At 45.0% G+C, this 27,227-nt stretch overlaps 2 protein-coding genes across 3 annotated transcripts; one reads left to right on the top strand and one right to left on the bottom strand.

The window, feature by feature from the left end:
• Positions 1–8,632: 8,632 nt before the first annotated feature.
• On the top strand, positions 8,633–11,316 carry LOC130110592 (leptin-B-like). Of its 2 annotated transcripts, none has more exons than XM_056277749.1 (3): positions 8,633–8,685; positions 9,033–9,196; positions 10,296–11,316. In XM_056277749.1, the coding sequence occupies exons 2-3, from the start codon at positions 9,038–9,040 to the stop codon at positions 10,614–10,616; spliced, it is 480 nt and encodes a 159-aa protein (XP_056133724.1). In that variant the 5' UTR covers positions 8,633–8,685; positions 9,033–9,037; the 3' UTR covers positions 10,617–11,316. The 2 variants fall into 2 exon arrangements, with proteins under 2 accessions (XP_056133724.1, XP_056133725.1); XM_056277750.1 differs by having other exon boundaries at positions 8,638–8,685; positions 9,038–9,196.
• A 13,169-nt stretch (positions 11,317–24,485) lies between these two features.
• On the bottom strand, positions 24,486–27,169 carry LOC130109148 (uncharacterized). The gene is made up of 2 exons (XM_056275904.1): positions 26,458–27,169; positions 24,486–24,874 (listed from the first exon to the last, which is right to left on the bottom strand). The coding sequence occupies exons 1-2, from the start codon at positions 27,167–27,169 to the stop codon at positions 24,486–24,488; spliced, it is 1,101 nt and encodes a 366-aa protein (XP_056131879.1).
• Between the last annotated feature and the right edge of the window lie 58 nt (positions 27,170–27,227).

Genomic DNA, 27,227 nt, shown 5'->3' with positions numbered 1-27,227 from the left:
ACCATTAGCCCCATTACCTTGCAATTCACCCCACACCACACGTGAAGACCACACCCACAAGACACGTTAGGTGCTCAAAGTGTTGACCACTGCACTCAAAACCAGGCCGGTACAGGTCTACCCTGTTACACCCCTCCCAGTGTTATTGTCCCAGTGACCACAGTACAATGACACACTGGCACTAAAGATCATGGTATCTCTGGGGGGAGGAGGCGGCACTCCTCCGGTCACCCTTGTGAACGGTCTGGGCTCTTGGGGACTGGAAGTGACTCTGGCGTCAGCACCTGTAGGGAAACCAAAACCCAACCCATGGGGAACCTAAGGGAACCCTACTTGTGGTCTGTGGCCAAGGGCCTAAGGGCAGGGCCACCTCTTGACTAGGGGCTTCATACACCTGACTGGGACCTGGTAACACCTGCTGTAATGGTGAAGGAAAGGGTCTCAATATATTACAATGCACAACTTTGGCAAGGTTCCCCTCCCCCCTGTCTGATAACATACACCAGTAGTTCAGGGTCCAGCTGTTTTGGTTGTGGTTCCCACCTGTTAGCCAGCTTGCCCCGGCCCTTTGGTCTTACGTCCTGCAACAGTACCTTGTGGGTGCAGTAGGGTTATCACATCACGCTCATTAAACCAGTCTCATAAATCTATTAACCATTATCTTTGGTGTTTAATATTTTATGATTAAACCACTAAAATTGATGGAATAATCAACCCAGTCTCAAAATCAGTTTCATGAATCAGTCTCGTAAATCCAGTATCATTCATTTATCAGCCATTAATTTTGGTGTTCGGCAGTAGTTATAATTGAACCATTCAAGTTGGTGGGATAATCAGCATTGCACCAATTGGAGTATTTTAATTGGCAGAGGATGGCATCCGTATCAGTATTGTCACAAAACAGGCAGGGCAACAGCTTATTTCAGTGAAAACAATTTGTTAAAACAATCAACACTAATACTAATCAACACTAATTAGCTAACTAATACTGACGAGTTACAATCAGTGATGAGTAGCAGTGTAATGGTCAAGGCACAAAGGGTGATATGAATTGCGAGGTTGTGCAGATATTGTGTGTGTGTATGTGTGTGTGCGCGCGCGCGCGCGCGCATGCGTGTGTATGCGTGCTGTCCCGCACTGGAGAGGGGAGATTTGTGTTTGGGGGGAGGGGGAGGGGAAGTGTGTGCGCGTGTCGACAGGAGTAGGTCTTTCTGAGAGAAAGGATGCGTGAAATCGCGTGGATGAGATGACGCACAGTGTTAGGCGTGTGATGAGATTGAGACAAAGGGGAGAGCAAGCGAGAGAGAGAGAGAGAGAGAGAGAGAGAGAGAGAGAGAGAGAGAGAGAGAGAAGCGTGTGCGCAAACGACCTTAAATAATTTTGCAAGCAAAGAAACAAACAGGGTCTTTATACATTGTTCTACTAAATGCCTCGATTTAAAAAAGTGCATAGCAGGTTCTGCTCAATTGTCTTGTTTCCATAACAGGGTGAAACAGGTCTTTAAAGCTTATTTTCTCACTTAGAAAAGCCAACCCAAAGGCAACGGCTTTCCCATTCTGCCACAAATGGTTTATTTTTCATTTTTAACCATATATCACCCCCCCCCAAAAAAAACAAAAAAAAAACAAAAAACAGAACAACTTTGACCTGTTTTGGAAGAAAATGCAATGCATCTTGCCTCTGAAGCGAATGATCTCCACATAAGTCAGCAGGCACGCTTTTGCATATGCATCTTACACAGGTGCACCTTCAGCCACCCTAGATGGTCTTTAGTGTGAAAACAAACAACTCATGTTTGTGTGTGTGTATATATGACCTATATATAGAGATCAAGCTGGCTATATATATATATATATATATATATATATATATATATATGTGTGTGCGTGTGTGTGTGTGTGTGTGTGTGTGTGTGTGTGTGTAGCCAACTTGGCAGCTGACGAGTGTGTGACGCATGAGACGGGCTTGTACCGCTATGAATTGAAGTTTTGTTTCCTACATCTATCTTTATATATAACAGCTTTATTCAAAACACCACGTTACATGTTATTCAATTTTACTGCACATCATACTTTGACAAGACAAAGTGCAGATCAGTCCCAGCAGGCTTCAAGGTAAAAGTGTCCATTGTTAGATGTGTTGAAGTTTAGCAGCATTATTACGCAAAGGCTTGCATATCACATGGTCAAAGCTCATCCCTGACTTCATCCGCTTCAGCATATCCTCTTTACTGACACAGGCAGGAAAGAAAATGCGGTTCCCTTTGCCAAGTTTCTCCCCTTGTAGCACCCACTCAAAAAAACCAAAACAAAACAAAACCGATAAGCCGCTAGAAGATATTGTCTGCAGAGAGCAAAAGACAGGAAAGACGGTGGTTATTCATCAGGAAGCTACAAGTACTGATCATGTACTATAATGTTAGCAGCTAATCCCAGAAAGTTGAACCAGTTCACCTGGACACAAAGTTTAGTGGGTGAAACTTTGCATCACCCATCCAAGTGACTTTGTCAGTCTTAGCTGACCCCAACCTTATAAACCGCACAGTTGCATAATGACCAAAACCGGTGATCTAACACAGGTTTCGCCAGTTTTGGTTGCTATGCAACTTTGCTGGTTTCGGTCCTTAACACAGTGGTTATTGTAATTGCAAGTTACCTAAGTGAAGACAACAAATAACATCAGGGTCATGATACACTGGGCAACTTCTTGGCCAATATGATACCGCAATGTGCTTGCAACAGGAAATTTAGTGAGATGTGAGGAACTATACTATAGATTCTATAATATATTCTACAGTAGAGAATATATCTGGGTAACAAGAGGTTGCCATCCAATCAGTGAAAACATATTGAGAAAATTGCTTGTCCAACTTTGCCGTGTATCACCACATTAGCCTATAGCTATTAAAAATGGTCATCTGCCGGCCCTGCTATTCTCAGTCGTCTTTTCCAGTTGATCTTTGGGATCCTGACGTAAGTGTCCAGCACACCGCTGTCCATGTGAGTAGTAAAACGTTCATGCATAGTAACACACACATGGGCTGCAAAGCATCAAAGAAAAACTGCCCACGTGGAAATTCCTTGTAGCAGAATTATTCAATCTCTGTTGGCATCGAAGGGCAATTTGAACAACGGCATCACCAGTCAGTGTTTGCTCTTGGCAGTTGAGGTTCTGGATGGTCCCCACCAGCCATATCATCTTGCTTAGCTAACACAGTAGCAGCCTCAGCCTGTCTCCACTACATTTCTTCGGTGGTATACTCTGGCTCGAATAAATACGATTAAATATCTGAGTCAGCCAAAACACTGTAAAATGTACCCTCGTCCATAAGATCCTCTGCACTTATCTTTTGGGATGCCATTTTCGCTGTTGGCAATGTAGCTCATTTGCAATACAAGCGAAGAGAACAAGGGAGTTATTTTTGTGAGTGCCATCTAGAGCGTGCCCCCAGAGGTGGAGACTAGAAATCCAAGCTGAACCTGCCCGTAGTTCTTCCTTGTCACCAACGACATAACTGACGCATCAAATGACAACACTGGTGCCGGAGGAAGAACAGATTTTGCAACATTCCAGAGACACAAAGAACATCAGCAACAACTGCAGATGTTTTTCACGTTATATTCCAAATTTGGATAGATAGAGATAAGATTGAAAATTGGTGAAGTGGTCCTTTAAGCATGTTGTTGGCATTCAGAGACAAGCTCTTAAGTGGTTTGCCTCCTACCTCCAAGACTGACCAACCTCTGTTAGAATTGATAACGTGTCTTCTTCCTCTGCATCCATCTCCTGTGGAGTACCACAAGTCTCCATTTTAGGCCCTATTTATATTTCCTATATATGCTTCCTCTGGGGTCCATTTTCAGAAAACATATCTCCTACCGTTGTTATGCCAACAACACTCAGCTGTACCTCCCATTGAAATCTTGTGATCCATGCAGTATTAACTCCCTTCTAAATTTCACTGATGATGTAAAATCCTGGATGGCAAAAAACTTCCTTTGGCTAAACCAGAATAAAACTGAGGCCCTAATTTTGAGCCCTGCAGACAACTCTGCAACCACAATCAATGCCCTTGGACCTCTATCATCGAATGTAAAGTCCCATGCAAGAAATCTCAGTGTTATCTTTGATTCTGGTTTAAAATTTGATAAACAAATAAACTCGGTTGTCAGCACTATCTTCTTCCATCTTAGATCAATTGCAAAATTAAAATCATTCCTGTCCGTTAAAGATTTGGAGACTATAATTCACACTTTTATTTCTTCTCATCTCAACTACAGCAATCCCCCCTATGTAGGAATCAGTCAGTCAGCACCTTCTTGCCTACAGCTTGTTCAAAATGTAGCAATGAGACTCCTCACTGGTACCAAGAAGAAAGAACACATCTCCCCTGTACTGGACTTTCTTCACTGGTTACCAGTCACGTTCAGAATTGGTTTTAAGATTCTTTTATTTGTTTTTAAAGCACTGCATGGACTGGCACCAGGTTACATCTCTGAGCTGCTCATCCCCATTCCACCCCCAGAGCCCTTAGATCTGCTGACCAACCACTGCTCTTCATTCCACACACCCGGTTAAAAACCAAAGGTGGAAGAGTATTTTCAGGTGTTGGCCCTAATTTGTGGAATAGTTTGCCATTCCCCCTCCACTGATATTTTTAAAACCCATTTAAAAACCCATGTCTTTTCTCTAGCCTCTTAATTGTCATCATGACAACATGCCTGACCCCTCTCTGGCTTTTATTTGTATTCTATTTGTTGTTTGGGCAATGTTGCTTGCATTATGATTTTACCAGGATATGCTATACTTTTATCACTTTACTTATATCGTCTAATTTATATCTGTGTTTTTATTTGATCATTCCTGTGTTTATATTTGGTCATTCATGTGCTTTGTTTGATTGTAATCATTTTAATCTCTCTGTAAAGCACATTTGTTAACATTTGTTGTTTTTAAATGTGCACTTTAAATAAACTTGACTTAACCTGACTTCCTACTAATGGGGGAAGTGAAATGCCACCACCACCCAAGAGACGCAAACTACAATCATCAGATGATGAGATACCTTCGAAGTCAGTGCTATGAGGCCTTCCTCCAAAGGTGAACTCTTTACAAATCTCTCTTTTTTATGTTGGTAATGAGCATGTCTGTTATTTTTTTGGAGATGTACCATAGTCAGTGTACAAATTAAGCTAAAAACAGCCAAATGTTGCAGTAGCAGTAATAACAGCCACATGGGACTACAAAAAGAAACTGCAGACCTTTGACTCATTGACCACCTTACATCTGTTTGTAATTTTGTCACTGAAAACATTATAAATTTATGCTTTTTTCCCTTTGAAATCCATCAGTTATCCTGCTCAGTCAAGCCAAAAACAGCAGCTGCAAACAAGATAGGTAGATAGAAAGATAGCTAGATAGATAGATAGATTAGCCACATGACCAAGGCCAGTGGAATTTATTTTTGGTACAGTTTGTTATACTCTGCAGCACAAATTAATGAATGGACAACAGCAGACAATCTACATATTATCACAAGACAGAGCTACAGTCAACATATCATCACAGAAACATGGTATACATAACCATATACAGTAGGTGTAAGGTAATGCATGTCAGTAGTATGCAAAGAGGGGGCCAGAGGGAGGAGTTCAGAGTCCTGATACCTAAGGATGCTAACAAGTTGCAAATCTCACAAACTGTTGCTCTGCTCATTAAACCAACCATTAACACACAGTAAGAGAGTGAGCTGTTAAACCAGATATTTCTCTCCTCGCCAGATTCTGGGCAAACGCATCCACCTAATTAAAATCCAAGCCTCAGAGCAGATGACTAAATGCTGATTTGGTTACTTGTTGTCTCCCATCTGAGATATTATGGCCTACAAAAGAAACGGCAATGTAAATAGTGTGTAGATTACCAACTCTTTGGTATGGCAGTTTTTGTTCACATTACATTTACATGTCTCAGCAAAAAGTCTACTGAACATGTGGAACTTATTTCCTACCTTTTAAAAAGCATTTGGATGTTCTGCATTATATTGTTATATTGTTTTGCTCTGAAGTGCCAATTCCAAAAATGGCAGTGAGTTATTTGAAAGGAAGCACAAGTGAAAGTTATATATATATATATCCCTCTTACCCTTTTTTGGGTGGTGCGTTGTCTTCCTCAAGCTCGGGTCCTCTACCAGAGGCCTGGGAGTTTGAGGGTTCTGCGCAGTGTCTTAGCTATTCCTAGGCCCGCACTCTTCTGGATAGAGATCTCAGATGTTCTCTCTGGAATCTGCTGGAGCCACTCTATCAGTTTGGGGATCACAGCTCCTAGTGCTCCTATTACCACTGGGACCATTGTGAAGTTGACCTTCCACATCCGATCTAGTTCTTCCCTCAGCCTTTGTTATTTCTCTAGTTTCTCACGCTCTTTCTTCCAGATGTTGCCGTTGCTCAGGATTGCCACATCGATCAATAACAGCAGACCCCTGGAGAGGAACTCTATGAAGCCATATATATACCACTAACCACTCTGAAATACTGTGATTTATTGTCCACTGAGCATGTCCTTACATAATTTTTTCCTCTTTCCATTTTTCATGACAAGATTTTGCATTGCAGTAGTAGCCACACTATGGTAGCTAGCTAGCAAGTGTAGCGGTTTGACCAAGTTTAAACCAGTCTGAGTCAATGTCAAACCCCACAAAAGATGCATGCATGCATTCAGAATACACAAAATCCCTGGTTATGTATTTATTTTTTTACAACACAAATGAATTTGTAATTAATTGCAAGGCAGGGAAATAAAACACACAGTTCAAATAAACTCAACCACATCATCACTCAATTTCCAACGATTATATAGCAAAGGGGAAAGAAAAAAAGCTCCATATAATTCATTTCAGTTTATATTTCATTTTACATTTTTTATTTTCATATAATTCAGTTCAGTTTTTTTTTATTTGCAGAAACATGTGATTTCCTGGCTATGACTATCAGTTTAATTCAGTTCAGTTCATTCAACAAAAATTTTCCACTTTGGGATTTCCTGGTTATCCAATAAATAAAACTCAAAAGAGGGAAGTATTCCCAACCACAGTTCACTCAGTTAACTCACAAACAAAAATCCACCAACCCCCAAAGCTTTAGTCAAGAGGAAAAAAAGGCAAAAAAAAAAAAAAGAAAAGAAAAGACAAATGGTCACCCTTGAGATGATGAGGGGAGATAATTTTTCACGGGGACACTCCAAACGTGGATTTAATGAGGCAAAGGCCTGGGTAGGCTGAGGAAGTAGAGGTTTGGCCTCAAGTCAAACTCAAATCTGATGAAATATTTTCCTCAGTTGTGATATTCAAGTCCGATGTCCATCTCTGTTGATGGATGAAGATCCTGTTCAAAATGTAGCAATGAGACTCCTCACTGGTACCAAGAAGAAAGAACACATCTCCCCTGTACTGGACTTTCTTCACTGGTTACCAGTCACGTTCAGAATTGGTTTTAAGATTCTTTTATTTGTTTTTAAAGCACTGCATGGACTGCATGGACATGTACGCCTTGTTTCATCAACAAGGCGTACATTCTTGAGATCTGTACGAGTTATGACTACCATGAAGCAGGTCCTCCATATTATTGAACTGATAAAGAGCCATCTCAGCACCCAAAATGCTTCTGAGATGTTCTCATTTGTAGAAGTTATATATTTCGTACTTTGTGCTGCAGACATTGTTGGTTGATGTTGTCACCGCTGCTATTTACAGCCACAATAAACAGATAGGAAAGGTATGTCACCAGTTGTGAATTTCTGCTAAAACAGATGTTAGATGTTTGTGTCATCCGCCTTGTGTTCAAAAGAAAACTGAATGGGTGAACACATGTGAAGCCAGGCCAACGTCAGCAAGGGTGGTCCTGACGTTCCTATATATGATGTAAAAAAAAAGAAAAGAAAAGTTAATGCTGCCTTTCTCTAAATCTGCTCTCTATTATGAGATCACTTTGTTTCCATGCGATATTACACACTGTGTTAGTTAACACTATATCAGTTGAAATCTGTCACGTCATATGTCACGATTACGTAAATCCTATTCTCTTTTCGACGACTGCAAGACACCGGCATCTTTTCTCTCAGGACATTCTTCATATAGGCATTTTGGCATTAGTAGGTTGAAAAGGCTTCAGAGCAAGCCAGCGGTCTGCCTACGTGGTTCAGAATGTTTGAGACGCGCACAACGTTGTCAAACGTGGAATTGGAGAGGTGAAAAATGGTTTTACGTCAGCAATCGCATACCGACCGAAAGAAAACAGTAGGGCGGCCTGAGGAAACAAAAAGTGTGTGTCACGCATTGTGCCAGAGTGTGGTTTGCTTTCTATTTAGTACCAGTTAATGGTTTGACCTGATTGGTGGACCTCTGCGGATCGGCCTAGGGTTTGGGTTTGCTCAGATGGGGGTGGGGGGGGGCCCATGCAGGTGGGGGATGGGGTGGGCCCATGCAGGCAGGGGATGATGAGGTGGGGGTGGACCCATGCAGGCGGGGGGGGGGGCATGCAGGCAGGAGCGAGACACAGCAATGATTCACCCAAGTTCTGAGTCAATCAGACGAGACTATTTAAACAGGGAGACCCTTGAAAAAGAGACATGCCACATATCGGTGTCACTTACTGCTACAGCACCGCAACGCAGGCGCCAACCCGAGCACAGGTAAGGCTGTTAAATGAAGTGTTAGTCTGTGAGACAGATGAGAAAAAAAGATGAGAGTCCCGCATGAGAATTATGGAGAGGACTTTAAAGTCTTCTTAGTACTCTTGGTAGAGTTACAAATTATGGCATGAATCGGAGTATTTGAACAAGCATATGCATTGCTGATAGACTTCAAAATACATCCTTTTTTTTTTGTTGCATACAGTATGTTTCCTGAACTATAGCTTATTTTGAAATATTAAAATTCACCGGAGGGAGAGAAAACTGCCAATTCAGTTTTAGAGCTCTTTCTATTTATCAGGATAACTTTTGTCTCAAGCATCTTCATTGCTTTACTTTTATCTAAGTTAAGATGCACACCGGTCCCGTCCTCCTCTTTGTCGCCATGGTGACGCTGGCACTCGGCTGCACCGGCGCCCCCACGAAAAGAGAGCCGACGAGGAACGCCATACACAGTATTACCAACATGGCTCAGACCACCCTGGTCCATATCAAGACACTGAGAACAAAAGTAAGTCTGCACGCACATTTTACAACGGATTTTAACCTGTGATCCCTCAGCAAAGTTTATGTGATGGCAAAACACAGGTTCTGTGATGCATGTGGATTAAGGATTTTACTTTGGTCTCGTCTTCAGAACCGTAAAATGACTTGCCCTTCATTTATCCCTGTTATTCCTTTGCTAGTTACTGTCTGTGGGTGCCGTTCTGTCTTCCAGCTTCTTTTTCCCTTTTTTTTTTTTGTGGCTTTCCCCCCTTTCCTCAAGTGTATTCGGCCAATTACCCCACTCTTCCGAGCCGTCCCGGTCACTGCTCCGCCCCCTCTGCCAGTCCGGGGAGGGCTGCAGACTACCACACGCCTCCTCCGACACATGTGGAGTCACCAGCCCCTTCTTTTCACCTGATAGTGGGGAGTTTCGCCAGGGGGACGCAGCACGTGGGAGGATCACGCTGTTCCCCCCTCTCCCCCAAACACATCCCCACATCCAGCTTCCCACCCGCAGACACGGCCAATTGTGTCCGTAGGGATGCTCGACCAAGCTGGAGGTAACACGGGGATTCGAACCGGATATCCCCCGTGTTGGTAGGCAACGCCCCTCTGTCCTCCGGTGTCTAACTGGAGCAGACTGACTTTACACGGAGTTTTTCCCAAGACAACTTTTGTTGTTTTTAAAGCATGCATGAAGGTAAATGCACTGAAATACAGAAAATTCGTGGAGATTCAAGGATTCCCGGTCTCCATGTAAACACACATTTGTATTTTGGCCATTTGAGTGGTTGTTTTTCACACTGTACGAATCACAGGGATCTGCACGAACTGAGTCAACCGGTGGCATCACCCAGTAAGCAGTGTGATACACTAAGATAACAGGAAATTATGCAATAGGCAGAAACACAAAAACCAGAAATAAATTTTCTCACAATTTTATCTGAAACACATGGCAAACCAGTCATACAGATTTCAACACAAAAATTCTGGCCTGAAGTCTGCAGTCTTTCCCTTTATAAATTGTGCTCGTTGTGACTATCGTGTTACATTTCCAGCATAGGCTTGTACTTGCAGTGTGAAGCAGAGATGATCGCTATCATCTGGTTCCCTTTCCTCTTTAGCTGCCAGTGGCCCCTCAGATAGAGGTCAGCACCCCTTCCGTCAAAGGCCTGACCAGCATTAGCCACGAACTGGGGGAGCTGGACGAGGAACTACGTCGCCTCTCCGTGGAGATGCTGAGCCAGATCCAGGCCGACGTCTCCAGCTTAGGGGGTCGGGTGCGCTCTCTCGCCCTGAACCTGGACTGTCCCGTCCAGAGCGGACCGAGGGGCGAGGCCGCCGACCACGTGTTCCCGGACAGTCACCTGTACGTGAGTCTGACGAAAGTGCAGCAGTATTTGGAGAAAGTGCTTCTCAACAAGGACAAGCTGAAAATCTGCTGAGACGTTCACACGTGCCAAACCCTTCCAACAATGAAAGAAGGAATGAATGAATGAATGAGTGGGTAACTCGTCGGATAAGCGACCTAAATTGGATCTTTTACTGAATTCCTGTGGAGGTTAGTTTACTGCAGCGATGCGACCTACCTTTCCAGGTAGTTGAAAAAAGCATCCCTTGTGGTCATGCTGTTATTCATAACTATTTCCAAACGTCTATAATTTACTTTAAAGTCCACAATGAATCGCATATATGGGGATTAATATCTGCTGAGTGCTTGTCGCTGTTTTGCATGAAACACATGCTTTTTAGCTTCCCTCTTGAAGTACTGTATTTCTAATGTTTATGTAAACATCAGTTTTGGGTATATTTATTTCAATTTACCTGACCAAAAGTAATTTAAATGTTTTTAAAATGTATGCAAATATTGGTAAAAACAGGGTTTTCATTATGGCTTTGGCTATTTTAAATATGTGTGTGGTTGAATGTTGTGCAATTTGAGGGAAAGCTGAATATGAGCAAAATGTCTATCAATCAATCAAACGGAAGTGAACGTCACCCTATTTGAAATGGATACAATGGCGAAAGCTAATTTGTAAAAAGAAAGCTATATATTTATTTGAATATAAATGAGATTTCTTAAGATTTGTATGCCACACTGTGCTTTTCTATGTGGAACGGGCCTTTTTGTAACAATCTGTACAATAAACATTTTAATCATCCATCCATCATGTTTGAGTTTCCATGGCAACTTCAATTTGTGAAAGTAAATTCTTAGATTGATATTTTCCAAGTTGAAGTTCAGTCTATTTCAGATAACCTTTGAGCCTACCCTGCTCCATAAAGATCATGGCTTAACACTTCAAATGCTTGGTTTTTATTTTATTTTATCCCTAAACCACTTTGATACTCGGTGTCCCAAATTCAGTTATTGAAAAGTTTGAGCTGATTTCTATCATATCAGGCAGCAATAACACGCCACTATTGTGCACCACCGCGCCGGTGTCAAGGCTATCATGGATTTAAAGATACATTTTTGTACTATGCAATTTTATACAAAAGTCATGTGTTAGTTGGTCTGTAGGACTTTGTCAGTGACGGACAGGGATTTAAATTGTAATGAAGTTTAAATTCTGTTTCTTGATACGTTTTTGTGAGTTGAATATTGGTGTGTGTGTGTGTGTGTGTGTGTGCCAGGTTTTTCTATCCTAATGGGGACCAAATGGCCCATCGGGACACAAAAACCTAAAACCACCTACCTTGTGGTGACATTTTATGGGTCCCCATGAGGAAAAGGGTCTAATTTGGGGTTGGGATTTGGGTTTAGGGTAGTATTAGGATTAGGTTAGAGTTAGGGTTAAGGGCTAGGGATTGAATGTAGTCAATGAGGGGTCTCCACAAGCAATGGCGGACTGGTCATCTGGAGTACCGGGCTGCTTGACAGTTGGGGCCGATGCAACACAAAACATAAACAACCCCAGTCTCCACTTAAATAAAAATAACCAAGTGTTGTGTGTCTGACTGGCCCAGTTGAGTGGGCTGCCGGCCCACTGCGGCTGGGTATTAAATCTGCCAGCCTCTCTCTCCCAGCCAATTACTTTTGGTTTGACCCATTCTGATGTTTCCTGGGCCCCGCCCCTTTCCTGTTACGTGGCGACGTTTGGTTAAATAGCGGAGTGGAGCAAAATGGACAAACAAAAAGCGGAAAAAAAAACGTAAAGGCTGTTAAAATGATTTCTTTTACTGGTCAGATGGCTCCGGAGATTCTTGCCACCTTGCTGCCAGTGCCCTTGTGCCAAAATGTGCTCCTTCTAGCAGGCCTCCTCCTAAGAGCAACATGTTACATCTATTTTACTAAAGTTCTTATAAATATTGTTTAGTGATCTTGTTTACATAAGGTGTGGTGGTTTGTGTGGGTGGTAGTGTATCGCTGGGGGGGTTGGTGGGCCGGTCTGAGTCAAAAAGTCCACAGCCATTTTTCATACCCACCCCTGCCCACAAGTATAGGGTGACATGGTGTGTGTGTGTATGTAAAATGTAAACATAGTCCTATATACTGGTTGTTTAGGCCCGGCTCTGTTAGGCCGGCACAATATCTCAGCAACAGGTGCTCACAATAAATTAATCACCATAACTAAATCACTCACTCTCTCACACACACACACACACACACACACACACACACACACACACACAATCTATCCTGATTGAACTTTATATTTCAGTGATAATATTGCTGCAAAGTATAAGTAAAAAAAAAACTGTGATTGGAATCAAATGGCGGCTACCAGGAAGATAAAGCATTTCTTTTTTCCCCCACCCTTTTTTTTTTCCAGAGAATTTGCACTTTGCACTACGACAACAGATGATATCAAAAATTATTTTGCAACTAGCTGTAAGGAACACACACGTCCTCCATAAATCTATCATACATCAGTTTTCTGCTAGTACTACTTTTGGTTTGTATTATTAAACTGTGATCTTCTCCCCGGGGATCTCTGCTGTCAGAACCGTGTCGTGATTCTTCCGTCGTCTACACCACTACTATACACTATTGCTGAGACATTTGGGCATCTTTCTTTTCTGTTACGGTTTTACATGACCGGAGGACTCCACTTAGCTGATGAATATACAGAGACTTGGCTTTGACTGCATGAGATGACGCCATTAACGACTACCCCTGCTGCATACACATACACTGAACGCATGACCGGACAAATCACCAACAGTCACTCCACCTCCATATCATCAGCTTCCGTATTAGTATCAGTGCGCGGCACTATATACTACATATTCCATCTTTCTATTATTATTATCAAGTGATCAAATAAGGTTGAATCAGTTCATCTGGATACAACGTTTCTTGACAGACACGTTTCATCACTCATCTAAGTGACCTCTTCAGTCTAAACTCAGTGGCGCCCCCAAGGGGTGGCCAGGGGTGGCCACGGCCACCCTGATACTATCCCTGCCCCCCCCCCAGCCATGAGTCGCATATGCATAATATGCTTCTATCTGATATTCTACATTAGGTGCTGTTCATGGTGCCACTCCAAGATTTTCAGCAGCCCCATTTGGCCACCCCTATGAAACATTTCTGGGGGCGCCACTGTCTAAACTGACTGCAGGTATCACCCCCCCCCCTTATAAACAATAACGTTTCGGTAACGGAGAGGCAACACTGAGATGGCTTGGACATGTGTGGAGGAGAGATGCTGGGTATACTGGGAGAAGGATGCTGAATATGGAGCTGCCAGGGAAGAGGAGAAGAGGAAGGCCAAAGAGGAGGTTTATGGATGTGGTGAGGGAGGACATGCAGGTGGCCGGTGTGACAGAGGAAGACGCAGAGGACAGGAAGAGACGGAAACGGACGATCCGCTGTGGCGCCCCCTAACGGGAGCAGCCGAAAGTAGCAGTAGTAGATAAACAATAACGTTTCGGTAACTGCGACCGAAACCAGTGACCGGTTTCATATGCAAATATGGGTGTGGCCATTAAGTAAGAGTTTCAACGGCCATGTCCAATAATTAGGTTCACTAATTAGCGCCGATGTTTCGTTTAATCAACCAACTGAATTAGCCTAATGTTGGCAGATTTGGAAACAATTGTGGTCACGTACCTTTCTTAATGTAAAACATGTGAAATGTACCTATTAAACGTATGCAACAATATATTACAATGAGAAGTGTTATATGTCATCACTGGTGAGAGAGCAATCAATCAATGCATCAGAAAAGCAGCTAAGGTTAGTGCGCTAACTGTGGTCGCTTACCGCGCCGTAGGCCGTGAATGGGGGACGCCTGGCCAATCCTACGCGGGGCGCGTCTTGCCGTGAAGTGTGGGATGTGTCGTGCCGTGGGATTCGTGATAACGCGAGCGGGACGCATCCCCGTTTACACCCGTGTCTATCGTGCGTCTCCAAATACATCCTGCTCAGATTTGAGATCAGACTTCATTCCTCAGAAGAAGACTATTTCCTTACTGTCTACGTCACTTCCGCTACAAGGTCAACGGGCCTCAGTCAAGCGCCAGATTTGCCTACTAGCTGTGGAAACAATAGCTAATGTAACCGGTTATTTTCTTGCCCGGCGCGGGATTCGATACGGGGTGTACTGCACCACAAGGCGACATCACTAACCGCTCCGCTAAAGGGTCAGACCCGTTAGCTAGGGACTAACGTGTCTTATTAGTAGTTTACACTAATGTTTGAAGCTGTTTCAAGCGCTAATATACATGTACAGACTATTCCAGCTGTCGAGCCTGAGAGGACAAAGTCATGAGACTTGCAAAACAGCACAGGACAAGGAATGTTAGCCTCGCCGCCGCTTTGCTAGCCACAAGGCCGCGAAGAGAGATACGGATGAGACCTCGATCTCAATCCGATCTCAAGACCCCGATCTATCGCAACCGAGCCGTTTACGAGGGTATCGTTAGGAGGATGGAAGAAAATGGCTACAGCCGTAGCTGGCAGCAATACCAGCGCAAAACCAGACATTTGAATCAAAGACAGCATTTTTGCCAAAGCCAAAGACAGCAATGGTAAGTCTGGAAGGGACCGGATAACTTGCCCGTTGGACGACGAGTTGGACGACGTGCTTATTGTGTTTAGAAATCACGTCAGGACACAGCGCTGTCGCTCGACACAACCTCTCCGTTGCCTTGTTTATTTCGACCGACACACCGTCACAGGCAGACCCGATCAACCAACCCAGAGCCCGCAGGCATCACCAAATGATCCCAGCACAATAGGACAGCGCCAAATCAAATGCAGCACTGTCGATGTGTGCAGACATAACACCCCCCCCCCCCCGGCAGGATTTAACAATAACAGAACTACTGGGCATCACACATCAATCACAGCACAACAGAACAATGCTATTATTAACTAATTGCAGCACTGGTGATCCAGTGTGCAGACATAACACCCCCCCCCCGGCAGGATTTCAAACATGAAAGGTTGACACAAAGTCCTCTAGGTGGCCAGGGTGTAAACGTGTGCGAACAGGTTCCGAGGCGGCCTGAGGCTGGGCAGGCTGAGGTGGGGAGGGGGAAGGCAGGGGAAGCTGAGGCCCAGGAATGTCTGGGGCCCGTGTAGGAGCTGCATGAAGCCCCGGGGCGTCTTGCCATGCTGACGGAATGGCTAAGGTTGTGTCACCAACTGTGTGGTGGAGCTGACACCTTCCGTAGATGACTGGAGTGCCACCGAGTGCCATCGCTGAGGAGGTAGGTGGCTGGGCCCAGCTGACGGGTGACTTGGAGAGGAGAGGACCAGTATGAAGCCATTTTATTGTCCCTGTGGGGCCTGCGGACCCTGACCCAGTCTGACGCATTGATGTCTGGCACCCTGGTTCGTTTTGACTGATCAAACCGTTGCTTCATCCGCGTCTGCTGACGAGTGACTGAGGCTCTGACCCCAGAGGGAGGTGTCTGGGGTGTGGAGGGGCGGAGCCTGTCAAGGGGCATGTACGGTTCCCGGCCCAGCATGAGAGAGGCTGGGGAGACGCCTGTGGTCGAGTGCTGTGTGGCTCGATAGTGCAGCAGAGTGTGACGAATGGCCTGCGTGAAAGAGCACCCTTGGGCCATGTGTGCTCTGAGGCCGTTCTTCAGTGACTGGTGAAAACGTTCAATGCCGCCATTGGCCTGGGGCTGGTAATACACAGTGCGTATATGCCGGATGTCCTTGTTTTCGAGATAAGCTGCGAACTCAGCAGAGACCAGCTGAGGACCGTTGTCAGTGGTGATGATCTTTGGGAGGCCCCAGGTCACAGTGCCGGAAGTGGTGAGTTCAGGCCATTTTGAGTGTAGATCGTAGGCGACCACCATGAAGCATTGGTGGTGGGGAACTCCATGGATCTCACCACAGATGTCCAACTGCAGGTGTTCCCAGGGCTGAGAGGGCCAGGCGAGAGGTTGCAGGGGTGGGGGAGTCTTGTGGCCAGTCTTGCCACTCACAAACAGCGATGGCCACTTCTGCTGCCAAGGCGTTGAAACAGCCAGGATTGCTGCCCCCCCCCCCCCCGTGTCTAAGAGGGAGAACCCCAGAGCGGAGAACAGGTCCAGGTACCATCAGGTTGGCCCCACGGCGTGCCACATGAAAAACTGCATTGGGCACCAGCTTGGTTCCATAGCGGACAGTCACTTGGAGAGAGCCAACCAGATTGATTTTGGAGTCACCATACCCACAGAGGACAGCTGAGGGTGCGGACAGTGGCAGTGAACTGAAAAATTGACTGTAAGTATCAACATTCAGGAGAGACACACCTGCACCGGTGTCCAACAGCAGGGGGATGCACACATCATTAATGTTGACTGTGTATGATTTGAATGACACTGGCCCAGAGCTCACATTGTGAATGATGGCGGTTGAAGACTGGGGGATGTGGCCCTCTGACCCAGCCGGGGAAGATCGACAGACGTTGGCAAAGTGTTTTTGCTTACTGCAGCTACGGCATGTTTGGCCACGGGCAGGGCAGTTCTGAGCCCTTGAAACATGAGACCGAGATCCACAGTTACCACAGGACTGTTGAGGGCGGGGCCGAGAACGCCGTCGTTGCAGTTGCAAGACGTCCCCAGTGGAGTCGGCGCCCGCCTCGCTCTGGCTGGGTTGCGTCCCGAGGGGCAGCCGTGAGTAGAGGGAGAAGTCGTTGGCAGCTTGACCGGAGGTGGTCACTTGCTGTGTATTTAGCATAGCAGCACACTCAGCTGCTCCCTCAACCTGTAGTGCGATGGTAATTGCTCTGGACAGCAGCAGATCGTCTTTTTCCAGCAGGAGAGTCTCACGCACCTTTGCGTTGTTGGTGTGTTCGATTAGCTGGTCGCGAACCATCTCGTCCTGAAGCGCGCCAAGCTTGCATGAGCTAGCTAGCCCTCGCAAATTAGCTACATACTGCTGCACAGACTCACCAGGCAGTTGGTGTCGCTGAGGGAATATAAATCGCCGAAGGAGGGCACTCTGTGGAGCAGCGAAATGGGTGCTCATAAGTCCCACAGCTTCATCAAAGTTTGTGACGTTCCCCAGAGTCCCGAGCACACGATGACCCTCTGCTCCCAAGCAGTGAAGCAACAGAGCCGTCTTCCTAGCCTGGCTCACGTCGTCGAGCCCTGAGGCTATGAGGTCATTTTCAAAACTATGTAGCCAGCGAGGCCATGGTACCGGAGGCTCGCCAGGTAATACCAGGAAGGGGGCAGGTGGTGGGAGAGAGATATCAGCCATCCTCGTCGCCAATATTGTGTTTAGAAATCACGTCAGGACACAGCGCTGTCGCTCGACACAACCTCTCCGTCGCGTTGTCTATTTCGACTGACACAGCGTCACAGGCAGACCCGATCAACCAACCCAGAGCCCGCAGGCATCACCAAATGATCCCAGCACAATAGAACAGCGCCAAATCAAATGCAGCACTGTCGATGTGTGCAGACATAACGGTGCTGCTTGACCGTCCATCGTTTTCCCCTATGGAAGAAGGTGTGTTGGATTCTGCTGACAGCGATGTCTCCAGCTGTACTGACACAACAGCTAACGTGACTAGCCAGATTGTGGACGACGCATCAGGAGAAAATAGCACCAATGAAGGTATGTTGCAGGTTTAACGTTCTTGACAAAAGTGCGGTTGCACAGTATTGTACATAGTGGTATTGTAATTCTGAGAATTTGGCTGTGGTAAACAGATTTTTGCATTGTTGGTGTGAGATTAAAACCTCTTGGTTGGCAAAGAGTCTTACTTTGTGTTTGTAACATTAGGCACTACTGGTTCCGAGGTTGCAGCTCCAGCTTCGTGTACATCTGACCAGAGAAAGAGAGGGGCAGAGAGGAGCACAACCAGAAGAAAGAAGTATAGGTTTGAAGCCACACTGGTTCACAAAAGCTTTGAGCGACAGCAACAAGGATGACGAGTTGATGCTGAAGATGCAACAGGCCCAGCACAGTCACGAGGAGAAGCTGTTTGGTATGATGATGAACTCCATTGCTTCACTGGCGTCTGCTCAACATGCTCCTGGCCACTCAGCCCCTTACCCTGGCTGGTACACACCAGTGCACCCACCACAACTTGGCCCTGCGTTCCACAGTCATGCGATGGCCACAGAATTGCAGCATACTGCTGATCTTCCACACTGCAGCACACCCCATCACTTCACCTCAACACCACCCCATCAGTTCAGCTCGTCATCATCACCTCATCGTCCCCACTACACCTCATTTTAAGATTTGTGTTCAACACAAATGTTACTGTTTGATTACTTCATGCTTACTGTACATATTCCAGAAATTGCAGTATTGTACTACTTTAAGAGTTGTTCCGTAAAGTCTTTTATATGACAATATTCTCTTGTTTTTGACAGTTATTCCAGATAAGGCAATATATCGTCTGTTTTTTTGTTGCTAATTTTATAGCATATGTAACCTAGGGTTGAGATTATATAATAAATAGCCATAGGGTAATAAATAACAATTGATACATACATAAATAATTGATAGTAATAAATATTGTACCTAAAAACAACTGAAATCCATACCATTTGGTTTATATTAATTTCATGTGAAGTTACAAATGTTTTGACAATCCCTTTTAATCCAACCCTCACTGCCCCTTTATGATGCCTTGTGCAGCGCCCGGCTCAGTCCCCAGAACGAACTAGCTGCCCGAGCCCTGCTCAGTAAAACCCAGAGCAAGCTAACAGAAAAGATATCTGCTGAACATTCGATGAAAATCTCTCAGAAACATCTGAAAAGTGAAGATAAATACTTATAAAACCGAAGTTGGGCCTGTGAGACAGCCACAGAACGGTTTTGGCCAGGTTTTTCTCCCTCCGGGAAAGTCTTCTCTGGTCTACTACTTAATTGACATACCACTCCCTTCGGGCCTAGAATTGGTCCAGTAGCTTCTAGCTTTCTTTATAGTGACACAGGTGCTACACATATTATTCTATGCCTTCGTTTGCTTTGCCAGACCTTTATAAGGTTATGTGTTGATGGTTAACGTCACAAGCAGCACCATTAAATGCTCTTGGGTTATACTGGTTATACCATATTGATTCCTGTCTGATTTCCTTTGACAACTATGAAAGGTCTACCCTCGATATTTTATGTGCAGTACTACATTGACTCAGAAGGTGACAAAAGTCTTTCCTTAGCAGTACTGGACTATTCAGCAGCCTCCCAAAATCAGTTGTGAACCAACTACAGCTAATTCAAAATGCGGCAGCCCGTGTTCTCACCGGAACCAAAAAGTATGAACACCTTACACTTGTTCTTAGATCTCCGCATTGGCTCCCCATCAAAACTGGAATCGATTTTAAAATTCTGTTATTTGTATATAAAGCGCTACATGGCCTTGCACCACTCTACATAAAAGACATGCTAATTGCGTACAGACCAGCAGGAACTCTCAGGTCCCATGGCAGTGGTCTTTCAACCATCCCTCGAGCTGGCTCTAGAGCAGGGGAAGCTGCACTTTGTATTTACACCCAAAGTAGATGGAGCACCCTGCCTGAGGACCTGAGAGAGGCCCCCCACACTGGACACATTTAAAAAGAGGTTAAAAACCTTACTTTTTAAAACAGCCTACAGCCAAGTTTTTGGTGTGCGTGTGTGTTTTGTATATTTTGATGTTTGTATATTCTGCACTAGCACCTGCTGATATGCATATTTATTTTCTGAATTTGCTCTTTTATGATTGGGTTGCAATTGCATTGTCGTTTTATGTAAAGCACATCGTGTTGCCCTGTGTATGAAATGTGCTATATGAATAAAGTTTGACTTGCCTTATCTTATCTTGCCTTACATTACCTTATGTTACCTTACCTTATATTACATTATCTTATCTTACAGTATCTTACCTTACCTTAGCTTACATTATCTTATCGTGTCTTAACTTATATTACCTTATGTTATCTTACTTACCTTACCTGATATTACATTATCTTATCTTACATTATCTTACCTTACCTCATGTTATCTTACCTTACCTTACATTATCTTATCGTGCCTTAACTTATGTTATCTTACCTTATATTACATTATCTTATCTTACAGTATCTTACCTTACCTTAGCTTACATTATCTTATCGTGCCTTAACTTATATTACCTTATGTTATCTTACCTTATATTACATTATCTTATCTTACAGTATCTTACCTTACCTTAGCTTACATTATCTTATCGTGCCTTAACTTATATTACCTTATGTTATCTTACTTACCTTACATTATCTTATCTTACATTATCTTACCTTACCTCATGTTATCTTACCTTACCTTAGCTTACATTTTCTTATCGTGCCTTAACTTATATTACCTTATGTTATCTTACTTACCTTACCTTATATTACATTATCTTATCTTACATTATCTTACCTTACCTTAGCTTACATTATCTTATCGTGCCTTAACTTATATTACCTTATGTTATCGTACCTTATATTACATTATCTTATCTTACATTATCTTACCTTACGTCATGTTATCTTACCTTACCTTACATTATCTTATCGTGCCTTAACTTATGTTATCTTACCTTATTTTAACTTACCTTATCTTACCTTATCTTGTCTTGTCAAGTACGAGCATGGATTCCATGCAAAATCGTGCAAACTATGGCCTTGCTGTCGTTTTTAACTTTCCAAGGGCAGTACACACAGAAACAGACAGCGAATGGTCCAAAGCAACAAAACAACCCCATCCAAGTCTCACGTCATTACCAGCAAGGCTTTGGACTCATGGAATACATTTTCCAACACACATCATAGGGTTCGCATGATGCTGAGGACACGGGAAGACAAATATAAAAAGACCCCCCCCCTTTGCCAAAATAGCAGTTGTTTGGTGGGAAATAAGAAAACAAATGTTGCATTTCAAGGTACTGCTTTAAAGTTAAACACCCCCCCCCCAGCATCTTGTAATGGTGCCTTAACTTATGACGCTCATAAACTCCCATTAGATATCCTCATTGTTTTTAATCTCAAATCATGAGTTATATAAATCATAAATGCAAATTGACGTGCCTTTCGTGTTACTTTCGGACAGCAATTTTCTGCCTAAAGACAAGGTCCGGTGGAAATTGCCATGCTGGGCCCGAGTGTCAGATGAGAAATGGTTTGAGTAAATGTGCTGATCAGCAATACAATTAACAATGGAAATGGTGGCTGTTTTAAACATGTTGTGGAGTTCTCCGAATATGTTATTAAAATATAAATCAATTAAAATAAAATAAATATAAATTAAAATATGTAAATGAAAAATCCAACCATAATATCGAACTCAAGGAATGGAATATTGTTAATGGACACTTGCAGGAAAGAAACCTAAAGCAAAAAAAAAATCATTTTACATTTTCCTGTCAAAGAAATTAATAAATACTGCAGCCAGAATATCTTAATATGCAAATAAATACAGCATCAATACATTTATAACGGAAAGGGAAATTAGCTGGGCGAAATGTATTTTGGAGGATAAATCAGACAAATGAATGTGGGCAGAATGCAGGGGGGGAAAAAGCACCAGTTCAGAAATGCAGAATATATTTAAATTTTACAGAGTGATGACGTTGCATCTTCTCACCGTACGCTGTATTTCTTTTTAACTGTAAGCTCCCAAATTGGGAAAAACATGCCGGCAAAAAGTACATCTAAAAAGACAATCTGGATATAACACATACTGCCCTCTGAAACGGGACAGGCGGTTTCAGAAGAACACGCCTTGATCCGGACCTTTGAATCCGCCCACTCCACCGAGTTGACCGGTACTTCCGGTCCGGCATCAAGACACGAAACAGCGGCTTCTCCGTTGAAAAAGCGACTATCCAATGAACACCGGGGCTGGGGGCGGGGCTAACGATTAGCCAATCGGTGCCATGGGCGGGACCAACGCCGTTGTCAATGTGCGAATCTTCAACCCCGACAAGTAACATTTGACACAGATCCTCCCTGGAGACCCCGGGTCCATATGGAAGAATTACCCCAACCCCGCGTAAACGTTCACTTAACGGCACTCCCTTTTGCGTTTGGGCTCCTGAATAATATTGCTGAATTTAATATGACCCTCTTGATTAACACGTGTATATTACATAGACTGCATGTATTCTCAGTATCGCCCGACATCGTTGTTTGTTTTTAATTAACTTCGCTCCACTATTAAAACCCCGGCAAACCCTGTATGTTGGCATGGCGACGACCAGGGACGCACGAAATGGGATTTTTGCCAATATGCCGATATTTCCCAACTCATTTTGGCCGATTGCCAAATCCAGTGTAACCGGTTATTTTCTTGCCCGGTGCGGGATTCGATACGGGGTGTGCTGCACCACAAGGCGACGTCACTAACCGCTCGGCTAAAGGGTCAGACCCGCGAGCCAGCGGCCAGCGTGTCTTCTTATCCATGCACGTTACAATACATTACGGTACCAGGGGCAATGTGACGCATCAACGCAACCTTGTGGGCTTTTGTTTTCATTGCACGTTAAAATAAATCAGTCAAATCAATGTGCATCCGTGATCCTGTAATTAATATAATCTAGTTAATTAATTCAGTACCAGTTAAAGCATTTGCCACTTCACTTACCCGTTTTCCAGAGTAGCCTAACTCGAAATCTCCTCAATAAACACAGCTGGCTAGCAACCACATGCAACGCCATGTAACAAAACCCGCCCCGCTCCGCCACGAGCTCCGACCACGTGGGGTGCTCCGGTGCGCGAGCACCCACTGAAAAGGTTGAGCACCCACGGGGAAGGCCGATCAACAAAACAACAACAAAAAAATAATCACCGTAATTACTAAAGCAAGCGCAATAAAAGTTCTTTGGTAACAATCACCACCTGTGGCACTCACTTAATTTGGACACCCACGGTTCAAAACATAAATCGCTGCCTATGCGTCCCACCTACGTGACGCGCAGCGTCTGTGCCCGGTCAACAGTTCATGTCGCGTGCATAATTAAAGCATCAACCCCCCCCTTTCTCCCCAATTGTATCCTGCTAATTACCCCACTCTTCCGAGCCGTCCCGGTCGTTGCTCTAGCCCCTCTGTCCATCCGGGGAGGGTTGCAGACCACCACATGCCTCCTCCGATACATATGGAGTCTCCAGCCGCTTCTTTTCACCTGACAGTGAGGAGTTTCACCCGGGGGGATGTAGCGCCTGAGGGATCACGCTATTCCCCCCAGGTCCCCCTCCCCCCTGAACAGGCGCCTCAACCGACCAGAGGAGGTGCTAGTGCAGCGAACAGAGCACATACCAACATCCGCAGACACAGCCAGTTGTGTATGTAGGGACGCCCGAGCAAGTTACACGGGGATTCGAACCGGGTAAAGCGTCATCTTATCGGCCTGTCATATCGGCATTTCGGGCTGATGCCGATATTTCCTCTTAAAGCCTTTATCTGCCGATACCGTTGACGTGCCGATATCATCATACATCCCTAGTGTAGACTTAGATTCAGGCGGATACGTTGGTCTCTGCTGATTGGTTAGGGAAAATTGACCCCCCCCCCCAGACATGGAGGCAATGTCAGACTGAAGATGGAACTGGAGTGCAACGAGTAGACAATTCTGTCTGATATCAGGCAAAGATACAAGAGACAATGGCAATGTGGTATCTTGAACTAGATATACGTGTTATACCACCAGGCCGCCTGCCTTACCATTAGTTAGATGATACAGTATATTTGCAGAGTGCTAGACCAGTTCAGACTAGCCAGGCAGTGATGCACATGTAATAATGTTTCATGCTGTAAGGCGTTCATTAAAAGAAAGTAAACACTGATAAATGCGTGCTCGGTTCATCAACCAAGATATAACAGGCAACTTCCCCTACTAGGTTGTCTTGAAGGAAGCATACGCGTAGCATTTTCTTTCCTTTTTGCGATTTAATCATAGAGTCCCTCATTCCCGGCTCCTCGCAGTTTTCTTTCTTTCTCCTTGTCTGAGAGGGGCTCTGGGCAGAGACTTCAGGAAGGCCTCCAGCGTAGACAGATAGTCATCCCGGTGACATCGCATGTGGGCCGCGTGCACCGATTCCTTCCACTTCCTGCTCCGCACGGCCACGCCCCTCTCCCGCCAGAGGTCGATAGTAGCTTCCATGGCAACCGGATCGCAAAGGGCGTCGTTTTCGCAGAAGAAGAAGAGCGCCGGCGTGGTGAGCGGGCAGTTGTGAAACGTGTGGATGCCGTTGTTGTAGTAGTCCTCCGTGTGGGTTTTGAACAGCCCGAAGTAAAACAAGGCGGCGTTTCTGACGACGGTCTCCAGACGCGGGAACAGCGTCTTGCCAACACCTGAGTCACACAAAGAGCAACCACACAAACAAGAGAAACGAGTCAGCTGACTAAATTCATCGTGATCTGATTGTAGATTTATCAAATGATAAACGATGTTAAATGATCAGAGTACCTGGACTATTTTTCTTTTAACAGTAGTGTAACCGGTTATTTTCCTGCCCGGTGCGGGATTCGATACGGGGTGTACTGCACCACAAGGCGACGTCACTAACCGCTCGGCTAAAGGGTCAGACCCGTTAGCTAGGGGCTAACGTGTATTATTAGTAGTTTACAGTCGTCACCCTCCCCGGAAGCGCGCCCTCGCGCTTTGTTCTTCCCGCGCTCCGAAGAGACTTCTGAGGATCTGCACACTTCCGGATCCCACCGCTGCCACCAATGTAACCGGTTATTTTCTTGCCCGGTGCGGGATTTGATACGGGGTGTACTGCACCACAAGGCGACGTCACTAACCGCTCGGCTAAAGGGTCAGACCCGTTAGCTAGATAGGGGCTAACGTGTCTTATTAGTAGTTTACAGTCGTCACCCTCCCCGGAAGCGCGCCCTCGCGCTTTGTTCTTCCCGTGCTCCGAAGAGACTTCTGAGGATCTGCACACTTCCGGATCCCACCGCTGCCACCAATGTAACCGGTTATTTTCTTGCCCGGTGCGGGATTTGATACGGGGTGTACTGCACCACAAGGCGACGTCACTAACCGCTCGGCTAAAGGGTCAGACCCGTTAGCTAGGGAGTAACGTGTCTTATTAGTAGTTTACAATAGTGATCACTATACTGTGATGAATTGAAAGGACACATGCGTCGAGGTAAATAACAGAGCAATAATCAATAAACAAACAAGCATGCAAGTAGAAAAGCAAAACTTTACAATCTAACTAAGAATGTAAAGCATAAGAAATCTAAACTTTTAAAAGGAAATCATAATAACGCCCCACTTTTTACAACATAAAATACATATATATATGTGTAAACTACTAATAAGACACGTTAGCCCCTAGCTAACAGGTCTGACCCTTTAGCCGAGCGGTTAGTGATGACGCCTTGTGGTGCAGTACACTTCGTATCGAATCCCTTACCGGGCAAGAAAATAACCGATTACATATGTTTCAGGGTTGTGCAAGTTATAGCTGAATTATTAGGGTAGATATCCCGAGCGAGATTTATTGAGTGTGAAATCTGGTTTAAGTGCTTGAGAAAGGGCACCTTTTTTGTTAATTTGAATCAGTTTCCGAGATCTTATTTAATTTTTCACTTCAAGTTTAGTTGAAAGAAAAGTTGTGCTCAGACCGCCTGAGACGAGGCGCCGCCTTCAAACATCCAATAGTGGAGAAACGCATAAAAGGTGCTCACCTAAAATAATAGCAAGCCTTATAAAAGATGTATTTTACTTTTCTAGCCGAGTGGGTGTGTCATGAGCATTGCCACCATGTCAACTTTAAAAATGAAAGATTCAGGGGGGCGCCTGGACTCGCGGGCTACTGAAATGGGTCAGATAGCTAATGAATTATCTAGAAGGTCTGACACAGACGTCCCTGACGAAAGAAACCTGAGCTGTGGTGGATCCCTGGGGGATCACTCCTGCTCACCTGTTGCCATATGATCCAGTGTACCGATCACAACGCTGTCATAGATGCTCCCTACCACCCTTTGGACCAGGCCGGCATATTTCTCCGGGCCTTGGGCCATGTGGATGAGCATCTGGCTGAAGGTGTAGGCGCCGATGGAACAGGCGTGGACCAGCACGGGTCGCCCAGAGAACGGTGGCCCCTCCAGAACCTTCAGCACCTCCAACGCATACTCCAGTCCCCAACGGGGCCACAGGAAGTGCACGACACCGCTCTCCACCACCAGCACATCCATGCCATGTTTCATGTAGAGGTCGCGGTACTTGGCCACCGCCCCTGGCTGAGCGCCGAGCCAGGGGAGGAGGAGGACGAGCGGACGGCGGGGTGACGAAGGAGAGGCGGATGGTGGATCTGAGGGTTGTGAGATAGATGTGGGGGAGTGCAGACCTGTGATCAAGGGTGTGGAGGGGACGGTGAGAGGGGAAGGCCGGGGAGTGTCAGAACCAGAGGCAGTTGCGCAAGGAAGGCAGGATGAGGGGCAGGAAGTAAGGGAGAGTGCACCAGGAGACAGGTCATTTTTGGCAGACCATGAAGACTGGTCCTCCGTGGCTGGGATTGTGGTATAGTAATAGGTTATACTGTTCGTGATCTTCTGGGCTTTGAGCCAGCCTTCACTTGCTTTTTCACTCACCGCTGCATCAGACCTGAAGAGACTGGAACAAACAGGAGTCATTCTTGTCAGTGGCAGGAAGGCTAAGGCTGCTTAGCACACATAAAACTTAACATCATAT

This window comes from Lampris incognitus, chromosome 3 (genome assembly GCF_029633865.1).
Source record: "Lampris incognitus isolate fLamInc1 chromosome 3, fLamInc1.hap2, whole genome shotgun sequence".
NCBI lineage: Eukaryota > Metazoa > Chordata > Actinopteri > Lampriformes > Lampridae > Lampris > Lampris incognitus.
The sequence above is the reverse complement of the archived record's forward strand: the minus strand, read 5'-3'. Positions and strand labels throughout refer to the sequence as shown.

What these genes read in the sequence shown, in the direction of transcription:
- LOC130110592 (XM_056277749.1), top strand. Translation starts at nt 9,038, where the DNA reads ATGCACACCGGTCCCGTCCTCCTCTTTGTCGCCATGGTGACGCTGGCA. An exon ending in TCAAGACACTGAGAACAAAA is followed by an intron (nt 9,197 to 10,295) that starts GTAAGTCTGCAC and finishes TTTCCTCTTTAG; the next exon opens with CTGCCAGTGGCCCCTCAGAT.
- LOC130109148 (XM_056275904.1), bottom strand. Translation starts at nt 27,169, where the DNA reads ATGACTCCTGTTTGTTCCAGTCTCTTCAGGTCTGATGCAGCGGTGAGT. An exon ending in ACTGGATCATATGGCAACAG is followed by an intron (nt 24,875 to 26,457) that starts GTGAGCAGGAGT and finishes TGTGTGACTCAG; the next exon opens with GTGTTGGCAAGACGCTGTTC.